Source organism: Adiantum capillus-veneris, chromosome 18 (assembly GCF_014529385.1).
Source record: "Adiantum capillus-veneris isolate H3 chromosome 18, ASM1452938v2, whole genome shotgun sequence".
In the NCBI taxonomy this organism is placed as follows: Eukaryota; Viridiplantae; Streptophyta; class Polypodiopsida; order Polypodiales; family Pteridaceae; genus Adiantum; species Adiantum capillus-veneris.
Genome location: NC_140948.1, coordinates 11407490 through 11428153, shown reverse-complemented (window position 1 = coordinate 11428153; position 20664 = coordinate 11407490). Strand labels below are relative to the sequence as shown.

Below are 20664 nucleotides of genomic sequence, written 5' to 3'. Positions count from 1 at the left end.
TAAACTCTTGCCAAGAGGAGTGAACTCTTGGGGTTTGGATATTTTAATGAAGAAGAGTCGTATGTTGTTTTTTTCTAGGAAATATTGTCTTGGTGCCAATTTGATAATGGTTGAAGGGTTGTCTTAACGAGCTCGTGATGGAAATTATAAAAAGGATCTTTGTGTATGAACAATCATGTTGTACTAATTAGAAACAAGCAAAATAAAGTGAGTGTGGGGGTGGAAAGTGGGGACTGGCTCAGGTTGCCAGTCAAGGATGGGTGGTCTCGATTAGTCGAGAAACTCTTTGCTCCTGATTGATAGAAAAAGCAAAACTAGAGACTCATTGTGCCAAGAGTTGAGAAGTCCCAATTGTGCGTGCCTTTGAAAACTATGGGGAAAAAGGCATTGGGGGTTTCTCTCTTTTGGAAGATGAGAATTAGAAACGTCAGATTATTGTGTTAGTTTATGCTTTCCCTACTGCGAGATAGGGCTAGGACCCTTTTCAATGGCTCGAACTCAATTTACTTGGTGACAAGAGTCTGTCCATTAGAAATATTTTCTATCTAACTATGCTTTTCTCAATCGATTAGGGCCTAGCAACCTGTCAGGTACCCTCCTTTTGCCAAATGGATATGGTAATGGGGTGGGGACCTCACACGTGGTATCAGAGCCTAGGTTAGGAAGCTGGAAAAAAATTTATTGTTTGAAAATTTGGAAATTAAATTGGAGACTTAAGTTCCAGAACTTACCAGCATCAATGTTTTAGGAAGATGCCGACCCTGAGCATTGGAAGTTCAAAACCTTTGAGATAATGTATTCAGAGGCTTGTCGCTCTACAAATTTTGCTTTTCGATGCAACATGGTGAAGATTTTGATGAAGGATTTCTCTCGTCCATCAACGGGAGTCCAAAGGGGATGGGAACTTGCATGGGATTGTGAAGGAGGCATCTTCTACATCAATGTGAGGAATCTTGGATGCCTCTCCTCTAATTTAAAGAAGCTTTGGTGGGGGGAAGAGGTGCGAGTTATCCAACTTTACTATTTTGTTGGTACTACTAGGGATGACTACACTATTATCTCTAAAGATGGCCTTGACATGACCTTAAATGAATGGGTTTTCAATCAAGTGGTGAAAGTGATCCCTACTTATAGGATCAAACCCATTTCTATCCCCGATATCTTTCCTCAAAATAAGATTCTTGTATTCTATGAACCCCACAAAGATGTGTATAAAATCTACTACACAAACGAAATAGTGGATTGTAAAAATTTATCCACAAATACCTATCAACTGTACCACTATGTCCCTGGGAATCCAGCTCTAAGAATCATATAGCTTTTTAGTAGATCTAACCTTTGTATACATTGTAATAGAATAAAATGATCCTCACCTAGCTTCTTGATGAGATCTCAAATTTGTACATATCTTGATATAAATAAAGTTATGACATCTTGAATTTAATATGCTATCTGATTTCCAAATTTTGTCGTAAGTTGTGGAAGTTTAATGAACTTGGTATTGCGTAAAGTTTTAATCAAACCATCGACAAGCATACTATTGTGTAGATACCATCAAATGCTTTATACATGGTCGTACAGGAGAAAAAACTTCTCTTGAAACAAGCCCCAACCACCGACGTTCAAAGGCAAAGGGAACCCATGTCGAGCGCGATGTTGAAGCTTGGATTGAGGGAATGCACGACTATTTGAAGCTGCAGGGACGCAACCTGTAAACCAAACTATGCTTGCAATGTTTCGTCTTACTGGGTGGCAATGCAAAAATATGGTGGAAACAACATTGCAAGGACTTGGGTGTTTCAAGACCTTCTCAGTCTTGGGAGGATATTAAAGAAGCGGTTACAACACGATATCTTTCACCCGCTCATCGAGAGGCCAAAATGAATGAGTTATTTTCTCTAAACTAGCTATCCTTATCGATGGCAGAGTACTACTCCAAATTTGTAACCTTGCAAAGATATGCCCCAAAAATTTCCATTGAGAAACAGGTAGCACAGTTCTGTCAAGGATTGAATCATCCCTTGGATACCCATCTTGAAGCAATGAGACCCACATTACTTCAAGATGCTCTCTTAAGGGCAACACCTCTGGCTAAAGAGACGGTTAGGAATTAGGGAAGAGGAAACTTTAGAAACCAAAGGGCCATGCCAAACAATTGGAGCCCCATACCTACTAATCAAGTATATCAACCTCGCCCTGTAATAGGAGCAACTACAATAGCTCAATCACAACATCCAAATGTTTTTTGCTTTGAGTGTAATGAGTTGGGTCATTACAGGAGTCACTATCCTAGAAGAAATATAGCAACAAAAACTACAAATGCCATTCCTATAGCACCAAATGGTAGAGGCCAACCCGTTCGTCGTGGAGGGAGGAGCACAGGAAGAGGTCGTGGAAGAGGAGAGATGGCTCAAACTCATGCCATTATTATGGAAGAGCCAACGGTAGGAGACCAAGCTGAAGAGAGAGCAACTTTACATGCCGCTATTGACAACCATAATTCTTGCTAGAAATATGCAGTCATTCAAGCACCAAGACCTTACCAAGGTGAACAAATCAAGTTCTTAATTGATTGTGGAAGCACACACCCATTTCTCTCTCCTGAATGCATGAGGAAACTAAAACTAGACCAGTATCCTGCTCAAAGGCTAATTGTAGAACTAGCGAACGGAAAGGAAGTCCTAACTCAACATACAACAGGACATGTAGAATTTTAACTAGGGGGATACTCTATTTCTGCTCATTTTTGTACTTTACCTCTAGGAATATACAATGGGATATTGGGAATGGATTGGTTGAAGCAAAAACAAGCTCATATTGACTGTCCACCACAACGTAATTTTAGCTTTACAGGAAAATTCAGGAACGAAGTTCTAGTTCAAGGGAAGAATGGCAAACCTAAAGCTCACTTAGTCAAAGCTAGTAGACTTCTTAAGGGTTTACGAAAGGGTCAACAAATCTATGCATTTAAACTTAACAAGATAGAAGAAACATATTCAAACTTTCAACCCGAATGGTTGAGAGGGTATTCAGATGTGTTCCCTGAGGATCTTTCAAGTCTTCCACCACCTAGAGAAGTTGATCACGAAATTGACACTATCCCTGGTTGTGAACCTGTTTCAAAGAGACCATATAAAATGTCACTCCCTGAAGCAATTGAACTCAAAGAGCAACTTAGGCAGCTTATTGAGCAAGGATTTATCAGAGAAAGTACTTCTCCTTGGGGTGCTCTAGTCCTTTTCCAAAAGAAGAAGGATGGTTTTTGACGACTTTGCATAGACTACCGCGGGCTTAATCAAGTTACTATTAAGAAAAAGTACCCCATTCCTAGGATTGATGAGCTTCAGGATAGGCTACACAGGGCTAAGATCTTCACAAAGATTTATCTTCACTCTGGGTATTATCAAATAAGGATCAAAGAATTAGACATTTCAAAGACAACTTTCAATACTAGATATGGACATTATGAGTTCACAATAATGTATTTTGGTCTTATTAATGCTCCTGCAAGCTTCAATCGACTAATACAAGATATTTTTAGACCTTACCTAGATAATTTTGTCTTGGTTTTCTTCGACGACATCTTGATCTATTCTAAAGATAAGGCAGATCATGAAGAGCATGTTCGTAAAGTATTACAACTCTTACGACAGCATCAGCTTTATGCTAAGAAGAGTAAATGTACCTTTTGTTCTTCCCAAGGCAGCTATCTTGGATTTATTATATCTTCCAAAGGTATCTCAGTCGACCTAGATAAAGTTAAGGACATTGTAGAATGGCCTCAACCTACTTCTGTCAATGAAATAAGGGGATTTCTTGGAATCACAGGATGGTATAGGATATTTGTCAAGGATTATGCTCTCATCGCAGCACCTTTAACATAACTACTAAAGAAAGGAATGAGGATCGAGTATCAGCGAGTTCTACCAAACACCGAGCAAGATTTCTCGATCATCCTACCAAAAAAAAAAAGAGAGCTCACAAAATCAAAGGTGTTTTGGCACATTATCGTGCATTTCTACAACTAGCAAGCAAGCCAACTTTTGTAAGTAAAGGACTTTTGCCGAGATTGCAAGTCACCATATAATTAACATAGTGTGGTCAGATTTACCATGACATAAGTCACACAATTTCCACCACAAAGGGCCATAGTGACAAAATAATGCTGGTAATATTGAGGTACATGAGATGCAAGAATGATCATCTCAACAATAACATGTCCACATATGAGGTCATAAGGACTCTGATATAAAACCTCAAAATAATGCGCACAAAAGTGAAGAATTATTTATTCATCTATATTGAGAACATGTATTAGACATTTATAGCTATTTTGAGAATACCTTTGTTTTGTAAACGAGGAAAACGATCCCTAGAAATTGATGCATGAGATTTGATGCCAAGATAGATGCTTATACAAGACATGAAATGAGTGCTATTTTGATCATTCTACTAAGCCTGTTGGCTCTAGTTTTTTCAAAAAAAATTGATTTGCAAGGAGATTCCCTCTCAAGGCAGTCTCTCTTGATCTTCTTTTAAAAAAAGGGAAAAGCACACCAGTTAGAATATGCCACCATAGTTGATGTTCAATACATATGATGAAGGATATGCCCTCGACATGTTCAGTACATAAAATGAAGGATAAGGGCCAAAGCACGCAGGGAAACATACACAAATCGCAGAGTACTAGGAGGGAGGGCAAAGGAAATTGATGGCTGTTACTTAGTCCGATCATGAGAGAACAATGCACGGGAAGGCGCGAGAAGGAGGTGTCCAGCTAGGTAGAGCACATGCAATTGAAGGCGATGTTGCAGATATAATAGGTGTAGATGAGATAGTCACAAAATTAAGTAGTGCAGGAGCAAAGGAAATTGTTGACCACCAAAACACTGAACAGAAAGGCGCGAGGAGGTTGTGGCCGTCATCCTCACGCTAGGCTTCATGTAGGTCTTAATGAGGACACCTTAGTAGATGTGGTGGTGCTGCTCGATGTAGAGGCTATTGTGTTCAGTACATGCCTTATGGTCCAGATGCAGGATCAGGCCATGCATGCTACCACCTTGACATCATCGCCGCCTTGTTGCTACTTGCTATAGCTTATACTTCTACACTATCTTAATCCCCAAGTGAAAATATATATAGATGTTGGGCTTGCTGCTTTACTCTCTCTCTCTCTCTCTCTCTCTCTCTCTCTCTCTCTCTCTCTCTCTCTCTCTCTCTCTCTCTCTCTCCATCTCCATTAGGAAAAATTTGGACTCACAAAGGGGCCTTATAAGGAGTTTGACTTCCTCTCTCATGTCCAAAATGGACGTGCGGTAAAATTTTTGCAAATCAACTTTAACCTTGGGGAAAGTTTGGCAGTTAGAATCTACTCTTCAAGCTCTTTCTATTGATATATAGCACGCCATGAGATTCTTCATATTTTGAAAGATTTTATTTTTTATTTTCTAGATTATAGATGGAGTTGTCACATCACAAGAGAATAAAAAATAGAATCTTTCAAAATATGAGGAATCTCATGGCGTGCTATATATCAATAGAAAGAGCTTGAAGAGTAGTTTATAACTGTCAAATCTCCGCCAAATTTAGAGTTGATTTGCAAAAAATTTACCACACGCCCGTTTTGGACATGAGAGAGGAAGTCAAACTCCTTATAAGGCCCCTTTGTGAGTCCAAATTTTCCCTAATGCTCTCTCTCTCTCTCTCTCTCTCTCTCTCTCTCTCTCTCTCTCTCTCTCCCCCCCCCCCCCTCCCTACCATATTGCTTCCATACTCTTTCCTCAGCTTCTGTGATGCAGTATTCTTTACACTGTATTGATCACTCTGTGTTTGTGGCCACTCTTCCTTCTCAGCAAGCCTTGATCGTGCCAAGGGGGAGTATCACCTTGCCTGCAATACTGCACAAGCTCAACATGCAGTCCTCAAGACGTGCAACACCTCGCGACTGGACAGACCTAGAAATCTCCAAAATCAGTCCGCATCACCGCGGGCTGATTTGAGGGGGTTTGGCATACCGAGAGAGAGAGAGAGAGAGAGAGAGAGAGAGAGAGAGAGAGAGAGAGAGAGAGAGAGAGAGAGAGAGAGAGAGAGAGAGAGAGAGAGAGAGAGAGAGAGAGAGAAAAGGCAAGGTTGGGTATTCTCTATGGCCATTTCCGCTGAGCAGTGAAGGTTGGATTACATAGAGAGCATCACCTTGAAATCTTCCAAGAGACGCGCGCGCATAGCCTCTTCGCCTCTACGTTCTCTTGTCCGATACCTTTGTAACCACCCTGATGGCCGTGTTAGGCATTGTTGAAGTCTTCTTAATCGCTGGAAAAGGCTTGAAAAACGTTGAGTTCTTGGGAGATAATGATCCTTATGCATTCATTTCATACAAAACCCAGGATCAGAAAAGCAAAACGTTGGAAGCGGGTGGCTCCAAGCCCGCCTCGAAGCATAAATTTTTTTCTGAAGTAGATGAAGAAGTTTCGGACGTGATTATCAAAGTCTATGATGAGGACAAGCGGACCGCAGATGATTTAATAGGTGAAGCCAGGGCCAAAGTGGTGGAAGAGCTCGAAGTACCGGCCACTTTATATGATCTTGTGCGGCCGTCGGAGTGTACACATGGGCAACTAGAGGTCTCTCTGAAGTTTGATCCCAAGGTGGAAAAACCAAAGCGACCGCCGACATCTCATGGCTATCAAAATGGGCACTCTAGTAGCCTTCATAATGGCCCTTGTGGGGAAAACAATGAAGGGGGCTGGCAATAAATGTGTAAAGATTATGCCCATTCTACAAGTATGTATTGCCATTTCTACCCAAAGGGTAAGGAGAAGGTGAAGAAGAGAATGTTGTATTGTAAATTATGTAATATAGAAAAATTAGGTTTTGTGAGAGAGAGAGAGAGAGAGAGAGAGAGAGAGAGAGAGGAGGAGGAGGAGGAGGAGGAGAAGAGAATTTTAATATTATAGGAAAATGTCCCAAGAGACCTTGAAGATCTACTCACTAAGGAGAGGAACTCAAGACCTGTTATTCAAGAGGGAAATGGTATAACCAATCTACCACACTTGGGTGATAGAAATGTTATACCATGAGAATGAGAGAGAGAGAGAGAGAGAGAGAGAGAGAGAGAGAGAGAGAGAGAGAGAGAGAGAGAGAGAGAGAGAGAGAGAGAGAGAGAGAGCATGCATGCATGAAGGTTCACACACGGGTCTAGAGGCGATGAAGATGCAATATAAAAGGCTATCATTACAACTAATAGGGGGAAAAGTCAAGAACATTCACTCCTTGATATCATTGGATACTTGAATGATATAAAAATCTTCCCATCATAGCCACATTTACATCTATCTTCATGATCTATTACTATGGTTTACACATTATTCTCAATGCCAAAAACATGATATAAGAAAAATAATTGTAAATATGTTGGGGTGTGTGTGTACACAATAGAGAGAGAGAGAGAGAGAGGAGAGGAGAGAGAGATTTCTTTATCATCCTTAGAAGTCAACTACGATATATGGGACCAATAGAAACCTATCAAGGGTGTGTGAAGCTGATCATTAGTGATACTCGATTCTTTTATGTGTGTGTGTGTGTGTGTGTGTGTGTGTGTGTACTGTGAGTCCGAGAGAGAGAGAGAGAGACATGGAATGTGCACATCGAAAATAATACTTGGTTCTTTTAATATATGTGGAGTTGCCTCTAGATATAAAGAAATTTATTAAGCAAGTTTTCATGTTTTGTTAGCTTCAAGATTTATCATGTGAAATTAAGTATTCCCACAATGTACCAAAATTTGAAAATGCTTTGTATCTTGTCCTCTTTGTTTGATTGGTTTTGCTTGTTTTTTCGGTTTTCTTGACAAATCTTACTCGATCTTTGGAATTCCTCGTATCGGCCCCAATTCTTAGACTTTAAAATTTCAACAAGGAGTTTGAAGTTATAGCAGATGCTAGCAAAGTCGCTTTAGGGGGAGTCCTTACTCAAGAAGGTAGGCATGTAGCCTATACTTCTTGAAAGCTCAGAGATCATGAGAAGAATTACTTGGCCCATGATTTGGAACTCTTAGCAATCGTCCCATGTATTAAAGCTATGGAGACATTATCTTCTGAGTCGCAAATTTCAGTTAGTCACTGATCATAAAAGCTTGAAATGGATCTTTACACAACCCAATCTCAACATGAGGCAAATAAGATGGATTGAACTTCTTCAAGAATACAACTTCGACATAAAGTTTAGACCGGGGAAGGACAATGTAGTTGTAGATGGACTTAGTCGCAACGCTTTCCTTAGTGCTATCTCTATACGTAATAATCCTATGTGGGAAAGAATTAAGGAAGCAGCCTTGAAAGACCCCGATTATTAGCAGTTATCCTTGCAGATTCAACAAGGCATAACACCTGAGACAAAGATATATCAACAAAGGATTACTCTGTTCAAGAGAAATGTCTTTATTTTTTAAAAAGGCTTTGTGTACCTAAGGACCCAACACTAAACAAAGCTATCCTATTTGAGGCTCATGATAGCCCAACTTCAAGTCACCCTGGGTATGCAAAGACCTTAAATGATGTTAGAAGAAGCTACTTTTGGCCAAGAATAAAGGGGGATGTTCTTCGCTATGTGAAGCAATGTCTCTCCTACCAACGGATTAAAGTTGAAAGAATCAAACCACCTGGACAACTTCAACCTCTTAATATACCTCAAATGAAATGGGAGTGTATCAGTATGGACTTTGTCATAGGATTACCCTCTATTGGAGGCTATGATTCAGTATTTGTTGTTGTTGATATTCTTACTAAGGTAGCTCAGTTGGTGCCTGTAAAAACTACCTTCATTTGCCTCTGATATTAGCGGAATCTTTGTAAAGAAAATTTTTAGACTTCATGGTCTATCTAAGAGAGTTGTTAGCGACAGGGATGCAAAATTTACCTCAAAGTTTTGGACTTCTCTCTTTCAAGCCATTGGAACACAACTGTGTTTTAGCACAGCATATCATCCTCAGACAAATGGTCAAACTAAAAGAGTAAAGCAGGTGATTGAGGACATTCTTAGAGCATATTGTTCACGGGAACCAAAGAAATGGATCCAGTCTTCATTTGGTTGAATATGCCTATAATTCCTTTGACCATAGAAGCATAGGCATGTCACCATTTAAGGCTCTTTATGGACAAGAATGTATGGCTCCATTAAATTTCTTAGATCTTACTATCAAGGTAGAAGCCTCAAAGCAAATGCTCAAAGACATGGAAGCTCAAACCAAGGCGATTCATAAGGATATTCAAGCCGCTCAGGACAGACAAAAATATTATGCAGATAAGAAGAGATCAGATCGAATCTTTAAAGAAGGAGATGAGGTATTCCTTAGGGTTAGGCCCAAGAAAAGAAGATTATCCTTGGGAAAGTACAAGAAGCTCAGCCTGAGATACTGTGGACCCTATGAGATTGTCAAAGTGATAAGTGATCAAGCTTACAAGCTAAAGCTACCTTCTAACCTCAAAATTCATGATGTCTTCCATGTTAGTCTATTAAAACCTTATGTTCCTAATCTTGATCAACTTTGGGATTTCGAGAAAATAGTTGTTCCAACCCAAGGAGTCTTTGAACTTCAACATGACTATATCCTAGAAACATAGGAGAGGTGAAACATCTCTCCTTAAAGATCATCCGAACTTACCTTTAAGATGAGGACATCTCAACTCTTCAAGTTGGAGATAATGTAAGGTCTTTGTCCCCCTTGGAGAGGGGATTCCCATGTAAAGGAATACATATCAGGCCATTCTAGCCATATACAAAAAGTTACTATTTTTGGTAGCTTTTCCACCTTTGATGAGCTAATGATAAATATATTGTTGTAAGATTTTCAAAATTAAAGTTTTTACTTTTTTGTCATTTTCGTCGAGAAATAGAAAGTTTTAGGTGTTATCACTCACCTAAACGTGACCGTCTCGTCAAAATCTACCCCGTCCTGAATTTCCATAAAAATAGCTACCTGCTCCAAAAAATATTAAATATAAAGTAGGTGTGTGTATCCAACACCTTAGATTGTCATCATCAAGATTGTCTTTTAATAGCAACTTTCAAAATTAAATTATGATAAGCCAAGCTCACTCTAGACATTTAATTTTCATCCTAGTGTTAATAAAGTTATTCCTAAGTCTAAGGTTTGCATATGTATGCATGTGCATGTGCATGGGCATGTATGTGCATGTGTATGTATGTCCATGTATGCCCATAAATGATCCATATCCATGGACCCATCTCTTGTAGAATAATTGACTATGAGCATGGGGGCACTACATGAGGTGTATCACCCAAAACGGCAAAGAGGGACACCTCTAATGGCTAAGTAGGAGCTTGCGACACCTCTACTCATTACTTTAGCAAGAGGGGGTCAGCTAGGGAGGTATGGGGCTGATTTGGGCAACAAGGAATCTCCAAACTCTATAAAACGGGCATTCACACTCAATTTTAGACACAATTGAACACACACTAGATATAGGGAGACTCTACAGCTTTGGCTACTCATTGGTGAAGATTCAACAAGGCTTTGAGAGATCAATAACTCCAAAGCACATTGGGTAATGTAAATCTCTTAAAAATTAATCAAGCTATTATCAATCTCTTCTCTCAATTGGAATCCTTTCCAATTTCCGCCATATTATTATTCAATTGGAATCCTTTCCAATTACTACCATATTATTATTCAATTGGAATCCTTACAATTTCTACTCTATTATCAAATGCTATACTCTTATTTACATATCCTCAATTGGATATCAACCATCAATATACCTATTTTATGGCAAATTTTCTACATTTTAAAGTAATAAAGGTCTCACTACTCGATTACATAATTAATTGTGTTGATTGCATGCACAATTCTTCTCCATTGTAACCTAAATGTTCGCATGTATTAGCTAGTCATATTCAAGAAATGGTCAAACTAAAATGATGGATTGTTCTTGCAAGTATATATAAGTGTTTAATCATGTGATTAGTGTATGGGTTATGACGCATGGTATCATAAGATTATGGCAAGATCAAGCAATCATATGTTTTGAGTTGATGTGTAGAGTAACCATATATGTTTTGGAATTGAAATACTTTTATCATTTACCCTACTTCCATTGCATTCTTATACTTTAGCTTAACAACTTCTCAAGTTAAGTTAAGTCTCTAGTAGTGGGAATGGTACCTAAAAACTCGCTATGGTGGATCACACGATCACGAAGCCGGAACCAATGATGGTAAAGGTAAAGAAAAGGCCCTGATGAATGAGGATGTGCCACTTATTCCACAAAGTGATGTTATTGCTCATGAACAGGTAGGAAATTTCTTTTTATTCCTTGCATCATGAGTAAATAGGAAGGGGAAAACTACCTAAACATGGGGTCATTCCCAATTTGAAACCGCATCAATTGAACTTGTTAAATTTTTTTAAACTATATTATTATGGAAAGATTGTTTGGAAAGTAGTATGTTTGCTCGTAGGAAAGAAATGTTTGCCTAGTAGAAAAACTCTCAAATCTTCTTCATTCAAAAATCCTATACTGATATAGCCAAAACTCCCTTGATATCCAGGGAGGAGAGCTTAGCGGAGTGAATGCTAAAGTAGTGCATATGGTTGCACACATCTTGTGGGTTGGTGCCCAGAATGCAAGATAAAACTTGCGGGTTGGTGCTCAGATTGCAAACATGTTTCCTTGCTCGGCAAATAACGATCCTCTCTCCTTCTTGGGTGGTCGTTCTTTAACCCTTCGATGATAACTTCAAAGAAACACTTGTCAAATCTGAAGACTCAACAACATTGCGCACATGCGAAGATCCTTCTCGATCTGTCCTGTCCCAAGAAGGTAAATATTTGGTCTTTCATGTGTTTGTTCTTTGGTTTTTCTTAGTGCACATCTTGAATAGCAGGGCCACAGATACAAATCACATACGGGTTTGTTACCCAAGTTGCAGGACAATTTAGTTGTATGGGCAACTAAAGACATCGGGAGCAATAAACTCTCGCCAAGAGGAGTGAACTCTTGGGGTTTGGATATTTTAATGAAGAAGAGTCGTATGTTGTTTTTCTTCTAGGAAAGATTGTCTTGGTGCCAATTTGATAATGGTTGAAGGGCTGTCTTCACGAACTTGTGATGGAAATTATAAAAAGGAACTTTGTGTATGAAAAATCATGTTATAGTAATTAAAAAACAAGCAAAACAAAGTGTGAGTGTGGGGGTGGAAAGTGGGGACTAGCTCAGGTTGCCAGTCAAGGATGGGTGGTCTCGATTAGTTGAGAAACTCTTCGCTCCTCATTGATAAAAGAACAAAACTAGAGACTCATTGTGCCAATAGTTGAGAAGTCCCAATTGTACGTGCCTCTGAAAATTATGGGAAAAAGACATTTGGGGTTTCTCTCTTTTGGAAGGTGATAATTAGGAGCGTCAGATTATTGTGTTAGTTCATGCTTTTCCTACGAGACAGGGCAGGACCCTTTTCAATGGCTCGAACTCAAGTTACTTGGTGGCGAGAGTCTATCCATTAGAATTCTTGTGTATTTGACTATGCTTTTTTCAATCAATTAGGGCCTAGCGACCTGTTAGGTACCCTCCTTTTGCTAAATGGATATGGTAACAGAGTGGGGACCTCACATTGGGCATCTTGGTCCTGTGGTGGATTCGTAGTTTTACTGGCTTTGGGATGGTCTTGTTGTGGTGTACAAAGGTTGGTTGCTATCTCGACTTCAAAAGGTTGTGGTCTTCTTGATAGATCCATGTGGAAGTGCTTACTCTCAGGCATGTGGGTGGTCTCTAGTTCCGCTTCAACAATAGGTGTTGATGCATGGTGATCTTGTTGTGTGAGGTGGTAGCTGATACTTCATAATGATCCCCCATGTATCACTTGTGGTTTATCTCGTATCATACGCTCCTAGTGTTGCTATTTTACTCAGTCCTTGGAGTCGTTTGGATGTATTATTGCGTGCTCGAAGTGCATGTGGGTTCGGGGTGGTAGTCCACCTCGCATGGTGGCATCCCTCGAGCAGATCTCACCCTATTTTGGTATGCTTCGTTTGTTTACAGCCCGAGGGATTCACTCTATATACTAATTACGATGCCAGTTGCGAGTGGACAACTTTGATAAAACCCCTATATACGACTCATATGAGGAAATGTAACCCCCCTTTCTACGCTTATACCACAATCAATGCGAAAAATTATCATACCCCTATATTCCATATAAAATTTAGGTCTCACATTATCTAACTGAGTAACATTAGTCAAAGTGCATATAGCATAGTGACTGGCAACGTACTTAGGAACCACTTATGTAGATAACTAGATGTACCCTCAATTTGTCTTAGTTTGACTTTCAAACTATGTGCCCGTTCAGCCTGCACTCTAGCTACTCGTCCAATTTTGACCCATCTAAATAACTCATTATATAAATTTGTGCTAGGTTCTCCGTATAAATTTGTATCTATACAAACTCTTTATAGCTTTGATCCTTCAGCAAATGAACTATAATCTCAAAACAAGCAATTGATACAAAGCAGTGTTAGTTCTTGCATGTATCTTTATAGCTATTGACTCACTAGTTCGAGGGAAGGCTCCTTTGGGAAGCCATGATTTTGAAACATAAAACTTCCTCTCATTTTTCCCTTTTCTCACTCCCCCCCCCCCCCCACCCCAATACACACCAATAAATGTGATACCCCCTCCCTTATTTTTAAGCTTGAGAGATAAATTATTGGGGCTTGCGCCTAACTTATACACTTATGTAGCTTGTAAGAAAACCTGCTCCCTTGCACTTACATGGTACGGTAAGTTTTTCATGGTGAATCCCCCGGGTCTACAAAATTATGTATATGATTAAGGTTGTTATGAATGGTTGTGTATTTGATTATGTCTTCTTGTAAAAGGAAGAGAGAATAGTTTTAGCTGCACTTTTTGTCCATGGATCGAATTGATCATGCCATAATTGTAGTTTCTTTTTTCTATATGTTGTTGTTTTGCTCGGTCCTTGGAGTCATCTGGATGTATTGCTGCCTGCTCACAAGGCATGTGGGATCGTGGTGGCAGTCCACCCCGCATGGTGGCACCCCTCGAGTGGATCTCACCCTATTCTGGTATGCTTCATTTGTCTACAAAATTATGTATATGATTAAGGTTGTTGTGAATGGTTATGTATTTAATTATGTCTAGCTGTATTTTTTTGGCCACGGCTCGGATTGATCATGGCATAATTGTAGTTTCTCTTTTCTATATAATATATTCTCTCACATAATGCAAGATTTTCAAACACACACACACACACACACAAAGCTTTCTAGGTATCTAGCTTTTCTTCCTTAATTTATGCCGTTTACCTTTGGATGAGAGAGTTAAAAGAGGTTTTATTCTTATTATTCTCTCTCTCTCTCTCTCTCTCTCTCTCTCTCTCTCTCTCTCTCTCTCTCTCTCTCTCTCTCTCTCTCTCTCAATAAGAGGCTTTTCTCAAAAAATTTAGGAAGAGATCTCTCTTTTTTTTTTTTGCAACTCACATTAGTGAGTGAAATGAATTAAAAAGTCAAAAAAAATCACAAAGGTAGTCCTCCTCAAATCAAGCCGGACATCCCATGATACGACCATACCAAACAACACAGAGATCCAAAGTCCTAGCTTTTACAAGGACCCACAACCTTGATACGTAATAAAGCATACAAAATAAATACATCGGACCAGAAGGATGCCACCATATTAGGTGGCCTACCACCCAACCCACCATGTCCACAAGTACACACGTACCACCATATGTAACTAGCAAATCAAACATAATACCACAAGGGGGGCTGGCCCAAAGTCCCCATCACCATCCGACCAACCGGGTTGCCACCATGTCGACGACCCTGCCACGGCCATCACCATACTCCAGCCAAGCCGCACCAAAGTCAAATCAAAAGACAATTTTCTTTGGTTAAGTGAAACCTACTCATTGGTTAGTGGCAAATGATACTTTATACTCGACATCCATTGATCTAATTAGCCTTACCTATTCCGCAGGATGCAGGGACTCAAGCCAAAGCCAAAAATGGTAGAAATAACAATATAGACTAGTATGACGATATTATAGGTCTTACACATCAAAAAACACACAACTTATGGCACTAGTACCATTTGCATGTCAATGGAAACTCAATAATGCCATGCTAGGTAAAATTAATCTCAAGATGCTCAACCAGGATCAAAGTTGGCTATTTCGGAGTCCATAGGTCAAAATTGCCACCTAGGGATAACTTTTAACCTTCAAATTTGATTAAGGATGTATGCATGTGTTTTGAAGGCTAAGGAAACATATGGTAGGTAAATAGACCAACATTGAATCACATGTCTAGTATCATGATAACAAAATTTAAGGCAATTGAGAGAGTGGGTGTTCAACAATGCTTTTAGCAGCATGGTACATCAAGAATTCACCAAATTGGGAACACTAAATTCCTACAACAACAAAAAAAAGACAATTTAGAGTACTACAACACAACTAGTAGTACATGGTGATGAGCAATGAGCGAGAGAGAGAGAGAGAGAGAGAGAGAGAGAGAGAGAGAGAGAATCATCCTCGACCGTCAAATATGACCTATGGGACCAAAGTTACATGTGATATATTATGTGTGTGATTGATGAGTGATTCTCGATGCTCCAAAAATGTGGTGATGAGAGTTAAAATGGAGAGCCCACAATGTGGATGAGAGAGGAAAGTATGCAAGTCTAAGTCATGGCTAAAAATGTAAGGGACACAAGTTTGGATGTGACCAAAAGTTGAGCACTCTAGTAGTGTGTGGTACCCATACTCTCAAACTTATAGTGAGCATAATGTGCACAATTTATTTGACTCTTCTCCATTGTCTCAATGTCTTGTCTCACATCAAAGGGAGTGGGAACTAAGCCGAATGACTATGATACTGCGTATTGCTGACAAGGAGATAGACTCAAGCATGTAAGGTTAGCACGGTGTCCTTTTTCAACGAAGAGCATGGTTTTGAGTTGGGATTAATATGGGTGGTGTAATGTAAGAAGCATGTAAGGGTTAGCTAGGTTTCCTTTTTCAACGAAGAACATGGTTTTGAGTTGGGATTAATATGGGTGGTGTAATGTAAGAAGCATGATCCACGGGAGTCCTCCGGTGCTGTAACTTTACATTGGCATTGTAGAAAACGTTCATTCATGACTTGGGAGTCTATTGAGGCATTATGTAGCACGTATACAAACTCACACACCCAGCACACCTCAAGGCTACTTACACCACACTCGCACTAGAATCACTTGGATATACGACCCACAGTACATAAGCATGATATTGAGAAACTAATAAATATGCACTCAAACAACGAATTAGCTTAAACCACTAAAAAAACACGCTCCATGGTGTAACTTTTGGCGAATCCGCGATGGATAATAAGCATGGATATCCTCTCCTGCTGCTACGTCTTTGGATTTCCATGCTTAATAGTGCTTTACCATCAATCCCAACTCACGACACGAGACCTTGCTCAAACGCTTTCAGTTCCCCGCATCGGCATATGCGTTGGTTATATCTCGGGGTGCTTGCCACGATGGGAAGCACGTCCCAGCCGATATCCGGTAAAGCTCAATGTTCACGCTCACAGCCTACACCTGTACCGCTATGCCCGCATGCGGGCAGGTGAGAGCTCAGCGCCTCTAGCTGTATACAATGCTTGAACCGGTGCTAGCCCTCCAAAAATGTGCATGACCAACGCAACCGGTCACATGCACCTACACAGAGGTAAGCACCGCGATGTTTAACCATTGCCATCGGCATATCCACCCAATAGTGCTTCCTTGACGGCCTTCAATACCTAGTCTTGCTCTCCTCTTCGGCGTCTCCGCTTCTCTTCTTTCCCCTGCAACTTGCGGCCTTTTTTCTTAACTCTTCCCCTTTGTGCTCTCTCTCCCAAGCCTCGTGCTTCTCCGACCTTCAACTCCACCGGTAACGCACCCTTCTTTTCTTGAACCTCCTTATTCTCTCCTCCCACCCCTTTCCTCTTTCAACCCCGCTCGACCTCCTGCTAGGCTCTTCCTGGCCTGCTCACGGCACCTCTCAGCAGCCCCAACTCCCTAACTAATTTCCATGATGCAAACCTGCTCGCAACAAACAAAGGCAACGCCATTTTTTTTTAAAGTGCCCTCTCCTTCTGGTGGCAGCCCCCCAACCCTCTGCGCCCTTCTTTTAAATGCGGCTCACGGACAGCAAACGCTCTGAAGCCTTCGTTTACCGCAACACGGACACAACCAATAGCACCAAACCTTTCTCCCTTCAGCTGGCGGCCCTTCAACACCTTCCAGTTGCTTTATTCGCCCTTGATATTGACCCGGCTATCTTCTGTAAAAACTTTGGGTCGCTCAGGTCGCTCATACTCTCCCTCTGCAGGTCTCTCGTACGTCCTTGTCCATTGACTCTTCAATTATGTCATGCCGTAAATGCTGAAGACTGCATAGCTCCCTTATTGGAACCACCAACAGTAGGCCATGCTCTTTATCAATCACTTCCACATCCACAGCAGGATTATCTTCCAAACCTACAGAAACCTGGTCCATAGGAATGTAGTTACCGTTGAGCATTTGTGATCGCATATACCAAAACGAGAATAACAGTGATTGGCTTGCAATCATGTACTTGACAACTAGAGTATCAAGCGCGACCTCGCACCGTAAACCAATCTCTTCCTTTGCATACCATCCTCTATCAAGAAGTTTGTCACAGGATGACTGCTGAAATGACTTGCACATGAACATAGTTTTCGTAACACGGATGTTGTAGCTATGAAACAGCTCTATGAAGAGTGCAACAGGACAGAAGTTTGCAATTCTAACCAGTTTGGGGGTAATAGAGCTACGTAGAGACCTTTGTATATCCTTGTAGAGCTTACTTCGCATTGCCTCCACCATTGTTTCCTCAGGAACTGGCCAGTCCACAGTGTTCCAATCCGTTGGTAGAGGCACTTTCACCAACATGCCATTCTTATTCCCTGAGCTGAGTTGGTAGAAGTGGTCATAAAAAAATATTCCCTCATCAGCCAGTCTTTTGCTGCTCCTCCCTGAATACTGTAGAGAACCAATGTGGGCATGAACAACATGGAAGAGGCCTATTATGCACTCCACAGGCTCCCATTGCTCATAATAAGAGGGATAAACATCTGCAATATATATAAGAAGAGTTAAACTAAGAGTATCAATAAGTACAAATGACAAATCTAATGTAATTGAGCTGTGAAGAATGGAGACATTGCTCATAACAAGCGGGAGAAACATTGCAAAATATATAAGAAAAGTTATAATGAGAGTATCAGTAAGTTCACATGTCAAGAGTACTTACAATTGCAATGTGGTTGATGTATATCTTTTGCCGATTTCAACTTTGAAATCCAACACTCTGGCCTTCCATGATGAGCGGTAAACGTTGATACCACTAGACCTCTTGGGTCTTCTTGGTTGCATGAGGATCCATGAACCTTTGTTTATCCTTTGTCCAACCCATTGGTTCTCTGCACTTATTGAAGCTGGTATTGTAATTGAGGATATGCTACTACTTGGCCTTCTAGGCAAAGTGCAGTTGTTGGTTGTTGGTGTGAGAGACAATAAACACCTGGAGCCTCTTGGGCGAGAAGACGTGGAAGCCATAGCTCTCAGAGAAAAGCTTTAGTGGAGGGGGATTCACTTTGAAAGCATTCTAATGGAGGGAAAGTGTTTTAGAATTCCAATATCTTGTGCGGGCTTAATGGTCACCCTCCAGTACGTTAATGACCATAAGAGAATATCAGAAGTGGGACCACATGCAAGCACCTAAAAGCTCAGTAAAAGGAAGGAAATTACGATGCTACAATCCTAGATTCGTGAAAGTTTTATGCTATTTTCTTATTTTTTGAGTCTTTCCACGTACTTTCCTACGTAACGTAGCCTTCGTGCTCATTGGACGCGCTCTATTATTCTCTCTCTTCATATGGCCCTCCAAATGACCTCTGAAATTTCCTAATGATGAAAGTAGTATCCGATCCATGCAAGCAAGGCTAATCAGAACCGCCATTAGCAGGAAAGAGAGGGAGCAAGCAAGGAAGAGAAAGGAGGCACTCCAAAGGAGGATATGAGAGCTCAAGGACATGCCTATTCTCAAGACAATGGAAGGGGAATGTACATGGAACTCCGGCGGGTGCTCTATGGAACCTTGCTTTCAATGCAAGAAATGCCTGGCGTATAGCTGGACAGATCAGATCGAGAAGCAGAAAGAGCCGCTAATTGCAGAGAAGAGGAGTTCAAAGCATTCAAGTCAAAGAGGGCAGCAGGAGGCCAGGCCCGAGTCCTAGGGCCAAAAATTCCAATCCTTCCTTTGTTGCTAGCCCTGCACTCCAATCTCGGAAAGGCGGCACTCGGGAAGATTAAGCTCCACTACAATTCCTAGTTTCTCTGCAACAAGGCTCTCGCTTCCCATAGCTAGAGTTACAATGCAGCAGGGTGAGGAGGATGCACACTTTGGGATAGACAGAGGCGACTGCTCCTCGAAATGGGCTCTCTGCTTTGTGTGGTTTCCTGATGAGTAGATATAATGGGTACTTTTGCTGACATTGTTGCGATTGTCTGCCTTGGAGAGTGCTTCTCTCCCCTCTCTCTCTCCACCTCCCATAGTGGCCAGATGTAGTGCGGGTTCCAATGTTGTTACCGAAATCACAAACTTACTACATAGTAGTGTAGATCTGTCAAAATATCCAAAAAAAATCTATTGATTGTGTTTGCCCCCCTCTTAGGCAGGCCAAAAACCTCATTGATGCATGGTTTTTAGGACCCCTTCTGAAGATGCAATAAAGGCACAGTCAGTTGTTGGGGAGATGAGGATACTCTAGTCCAAGGGATCTCGAAAGAAAAGAAAAATCTACTTCACAAGCACCAAAGAGTAAAAAGTGCCATGGACAGAAGATACGTGGGAACGAGCTCTTATGCATGCCTACAACCTATATCTTATAGAATAGCCCATTCTAGGTGTGAATTTCTAGTGAAATTGACACGAGGATGTTCGTGTGGACTCACAGCACAGCATACTCCGTTTTCACTTTTTTACCGACAGTAAATATTTTTTACCACGGTAAATATTTTTTACCTACAGTAAATATCTTTCACCTACATGGTAAATACAAATCACTTTTTACCTGCAGTAACTTTTTTTACCCATGGTAAATATTTTTTACTGCACCATAAGTATTTGGTAGGTAACAGTTCATTGTTACTAGAAGCAGTGATTGGGCATCAACAATGCAGTTACAGAAGGAGAAAAGGGGAAAATCTTATGGTAAAGGTGAGTCAACAAGGATAAAGACTTTTGAGTTGAAAAGAGACATGCTGATTTTTTCAAAGAACACATGTCAAAAGAAGCCATGGTTGAGGATTTTTTGAGAATTTGATATTCAGGAGGACCCAGCAGGTCATGTGCAGAACCTCCAGTTTCAACAGCCACCTACCTGCTCTTAAATGCTGGTCAAGGCCTTATCCCCATGTGTCACAATCAGAAAAATCAGCATTTATCCTCCCCTCTCACATCACTCTAGAGAATATCTTGATGGTGACATATCAGGTGACCTCAATCTGTTGACCACCCTAAGCAAAAAGTAACCCCAATCAGCGAATTTAAGCATGTTTATCCCTAATCCTA

General features: G+C 40.6%; 1 protein-coding gene across 1 annotated transcript; it reads left to right on the top strand.

Annotated features, from left to right (window-relative positions):
- Positions 1 to 6272: 6272 nt before the first annotated feature.
- Positions 6273 to 6821, top strand: LOC147435232 (elicitor-responsive protein 3-like). The gene has a single exon (XM_086487925.1). It carries the CDS (start codon positions 6273 to 6275, stop codon positions 6750 to 6752), a length of 480 nt encoding a protein of 159 aa, XP_086344051.1. The 3' UTR covers positions 6753 to 6821.
- The last annotated feature ends 13843 nt before the right edge of the window (positions 6822 to 20664 follow it).

Bases quoted from the DNA above. Each gene is read 5' to 3' on its own strand.
- LOC147435232 (XM_086487925.1), top strand. From the start codon at position 6,273: ATGGCCGTGTTAGGCATTGTTGAAGTCTTCTTAATCGCTGGAAAAGGC.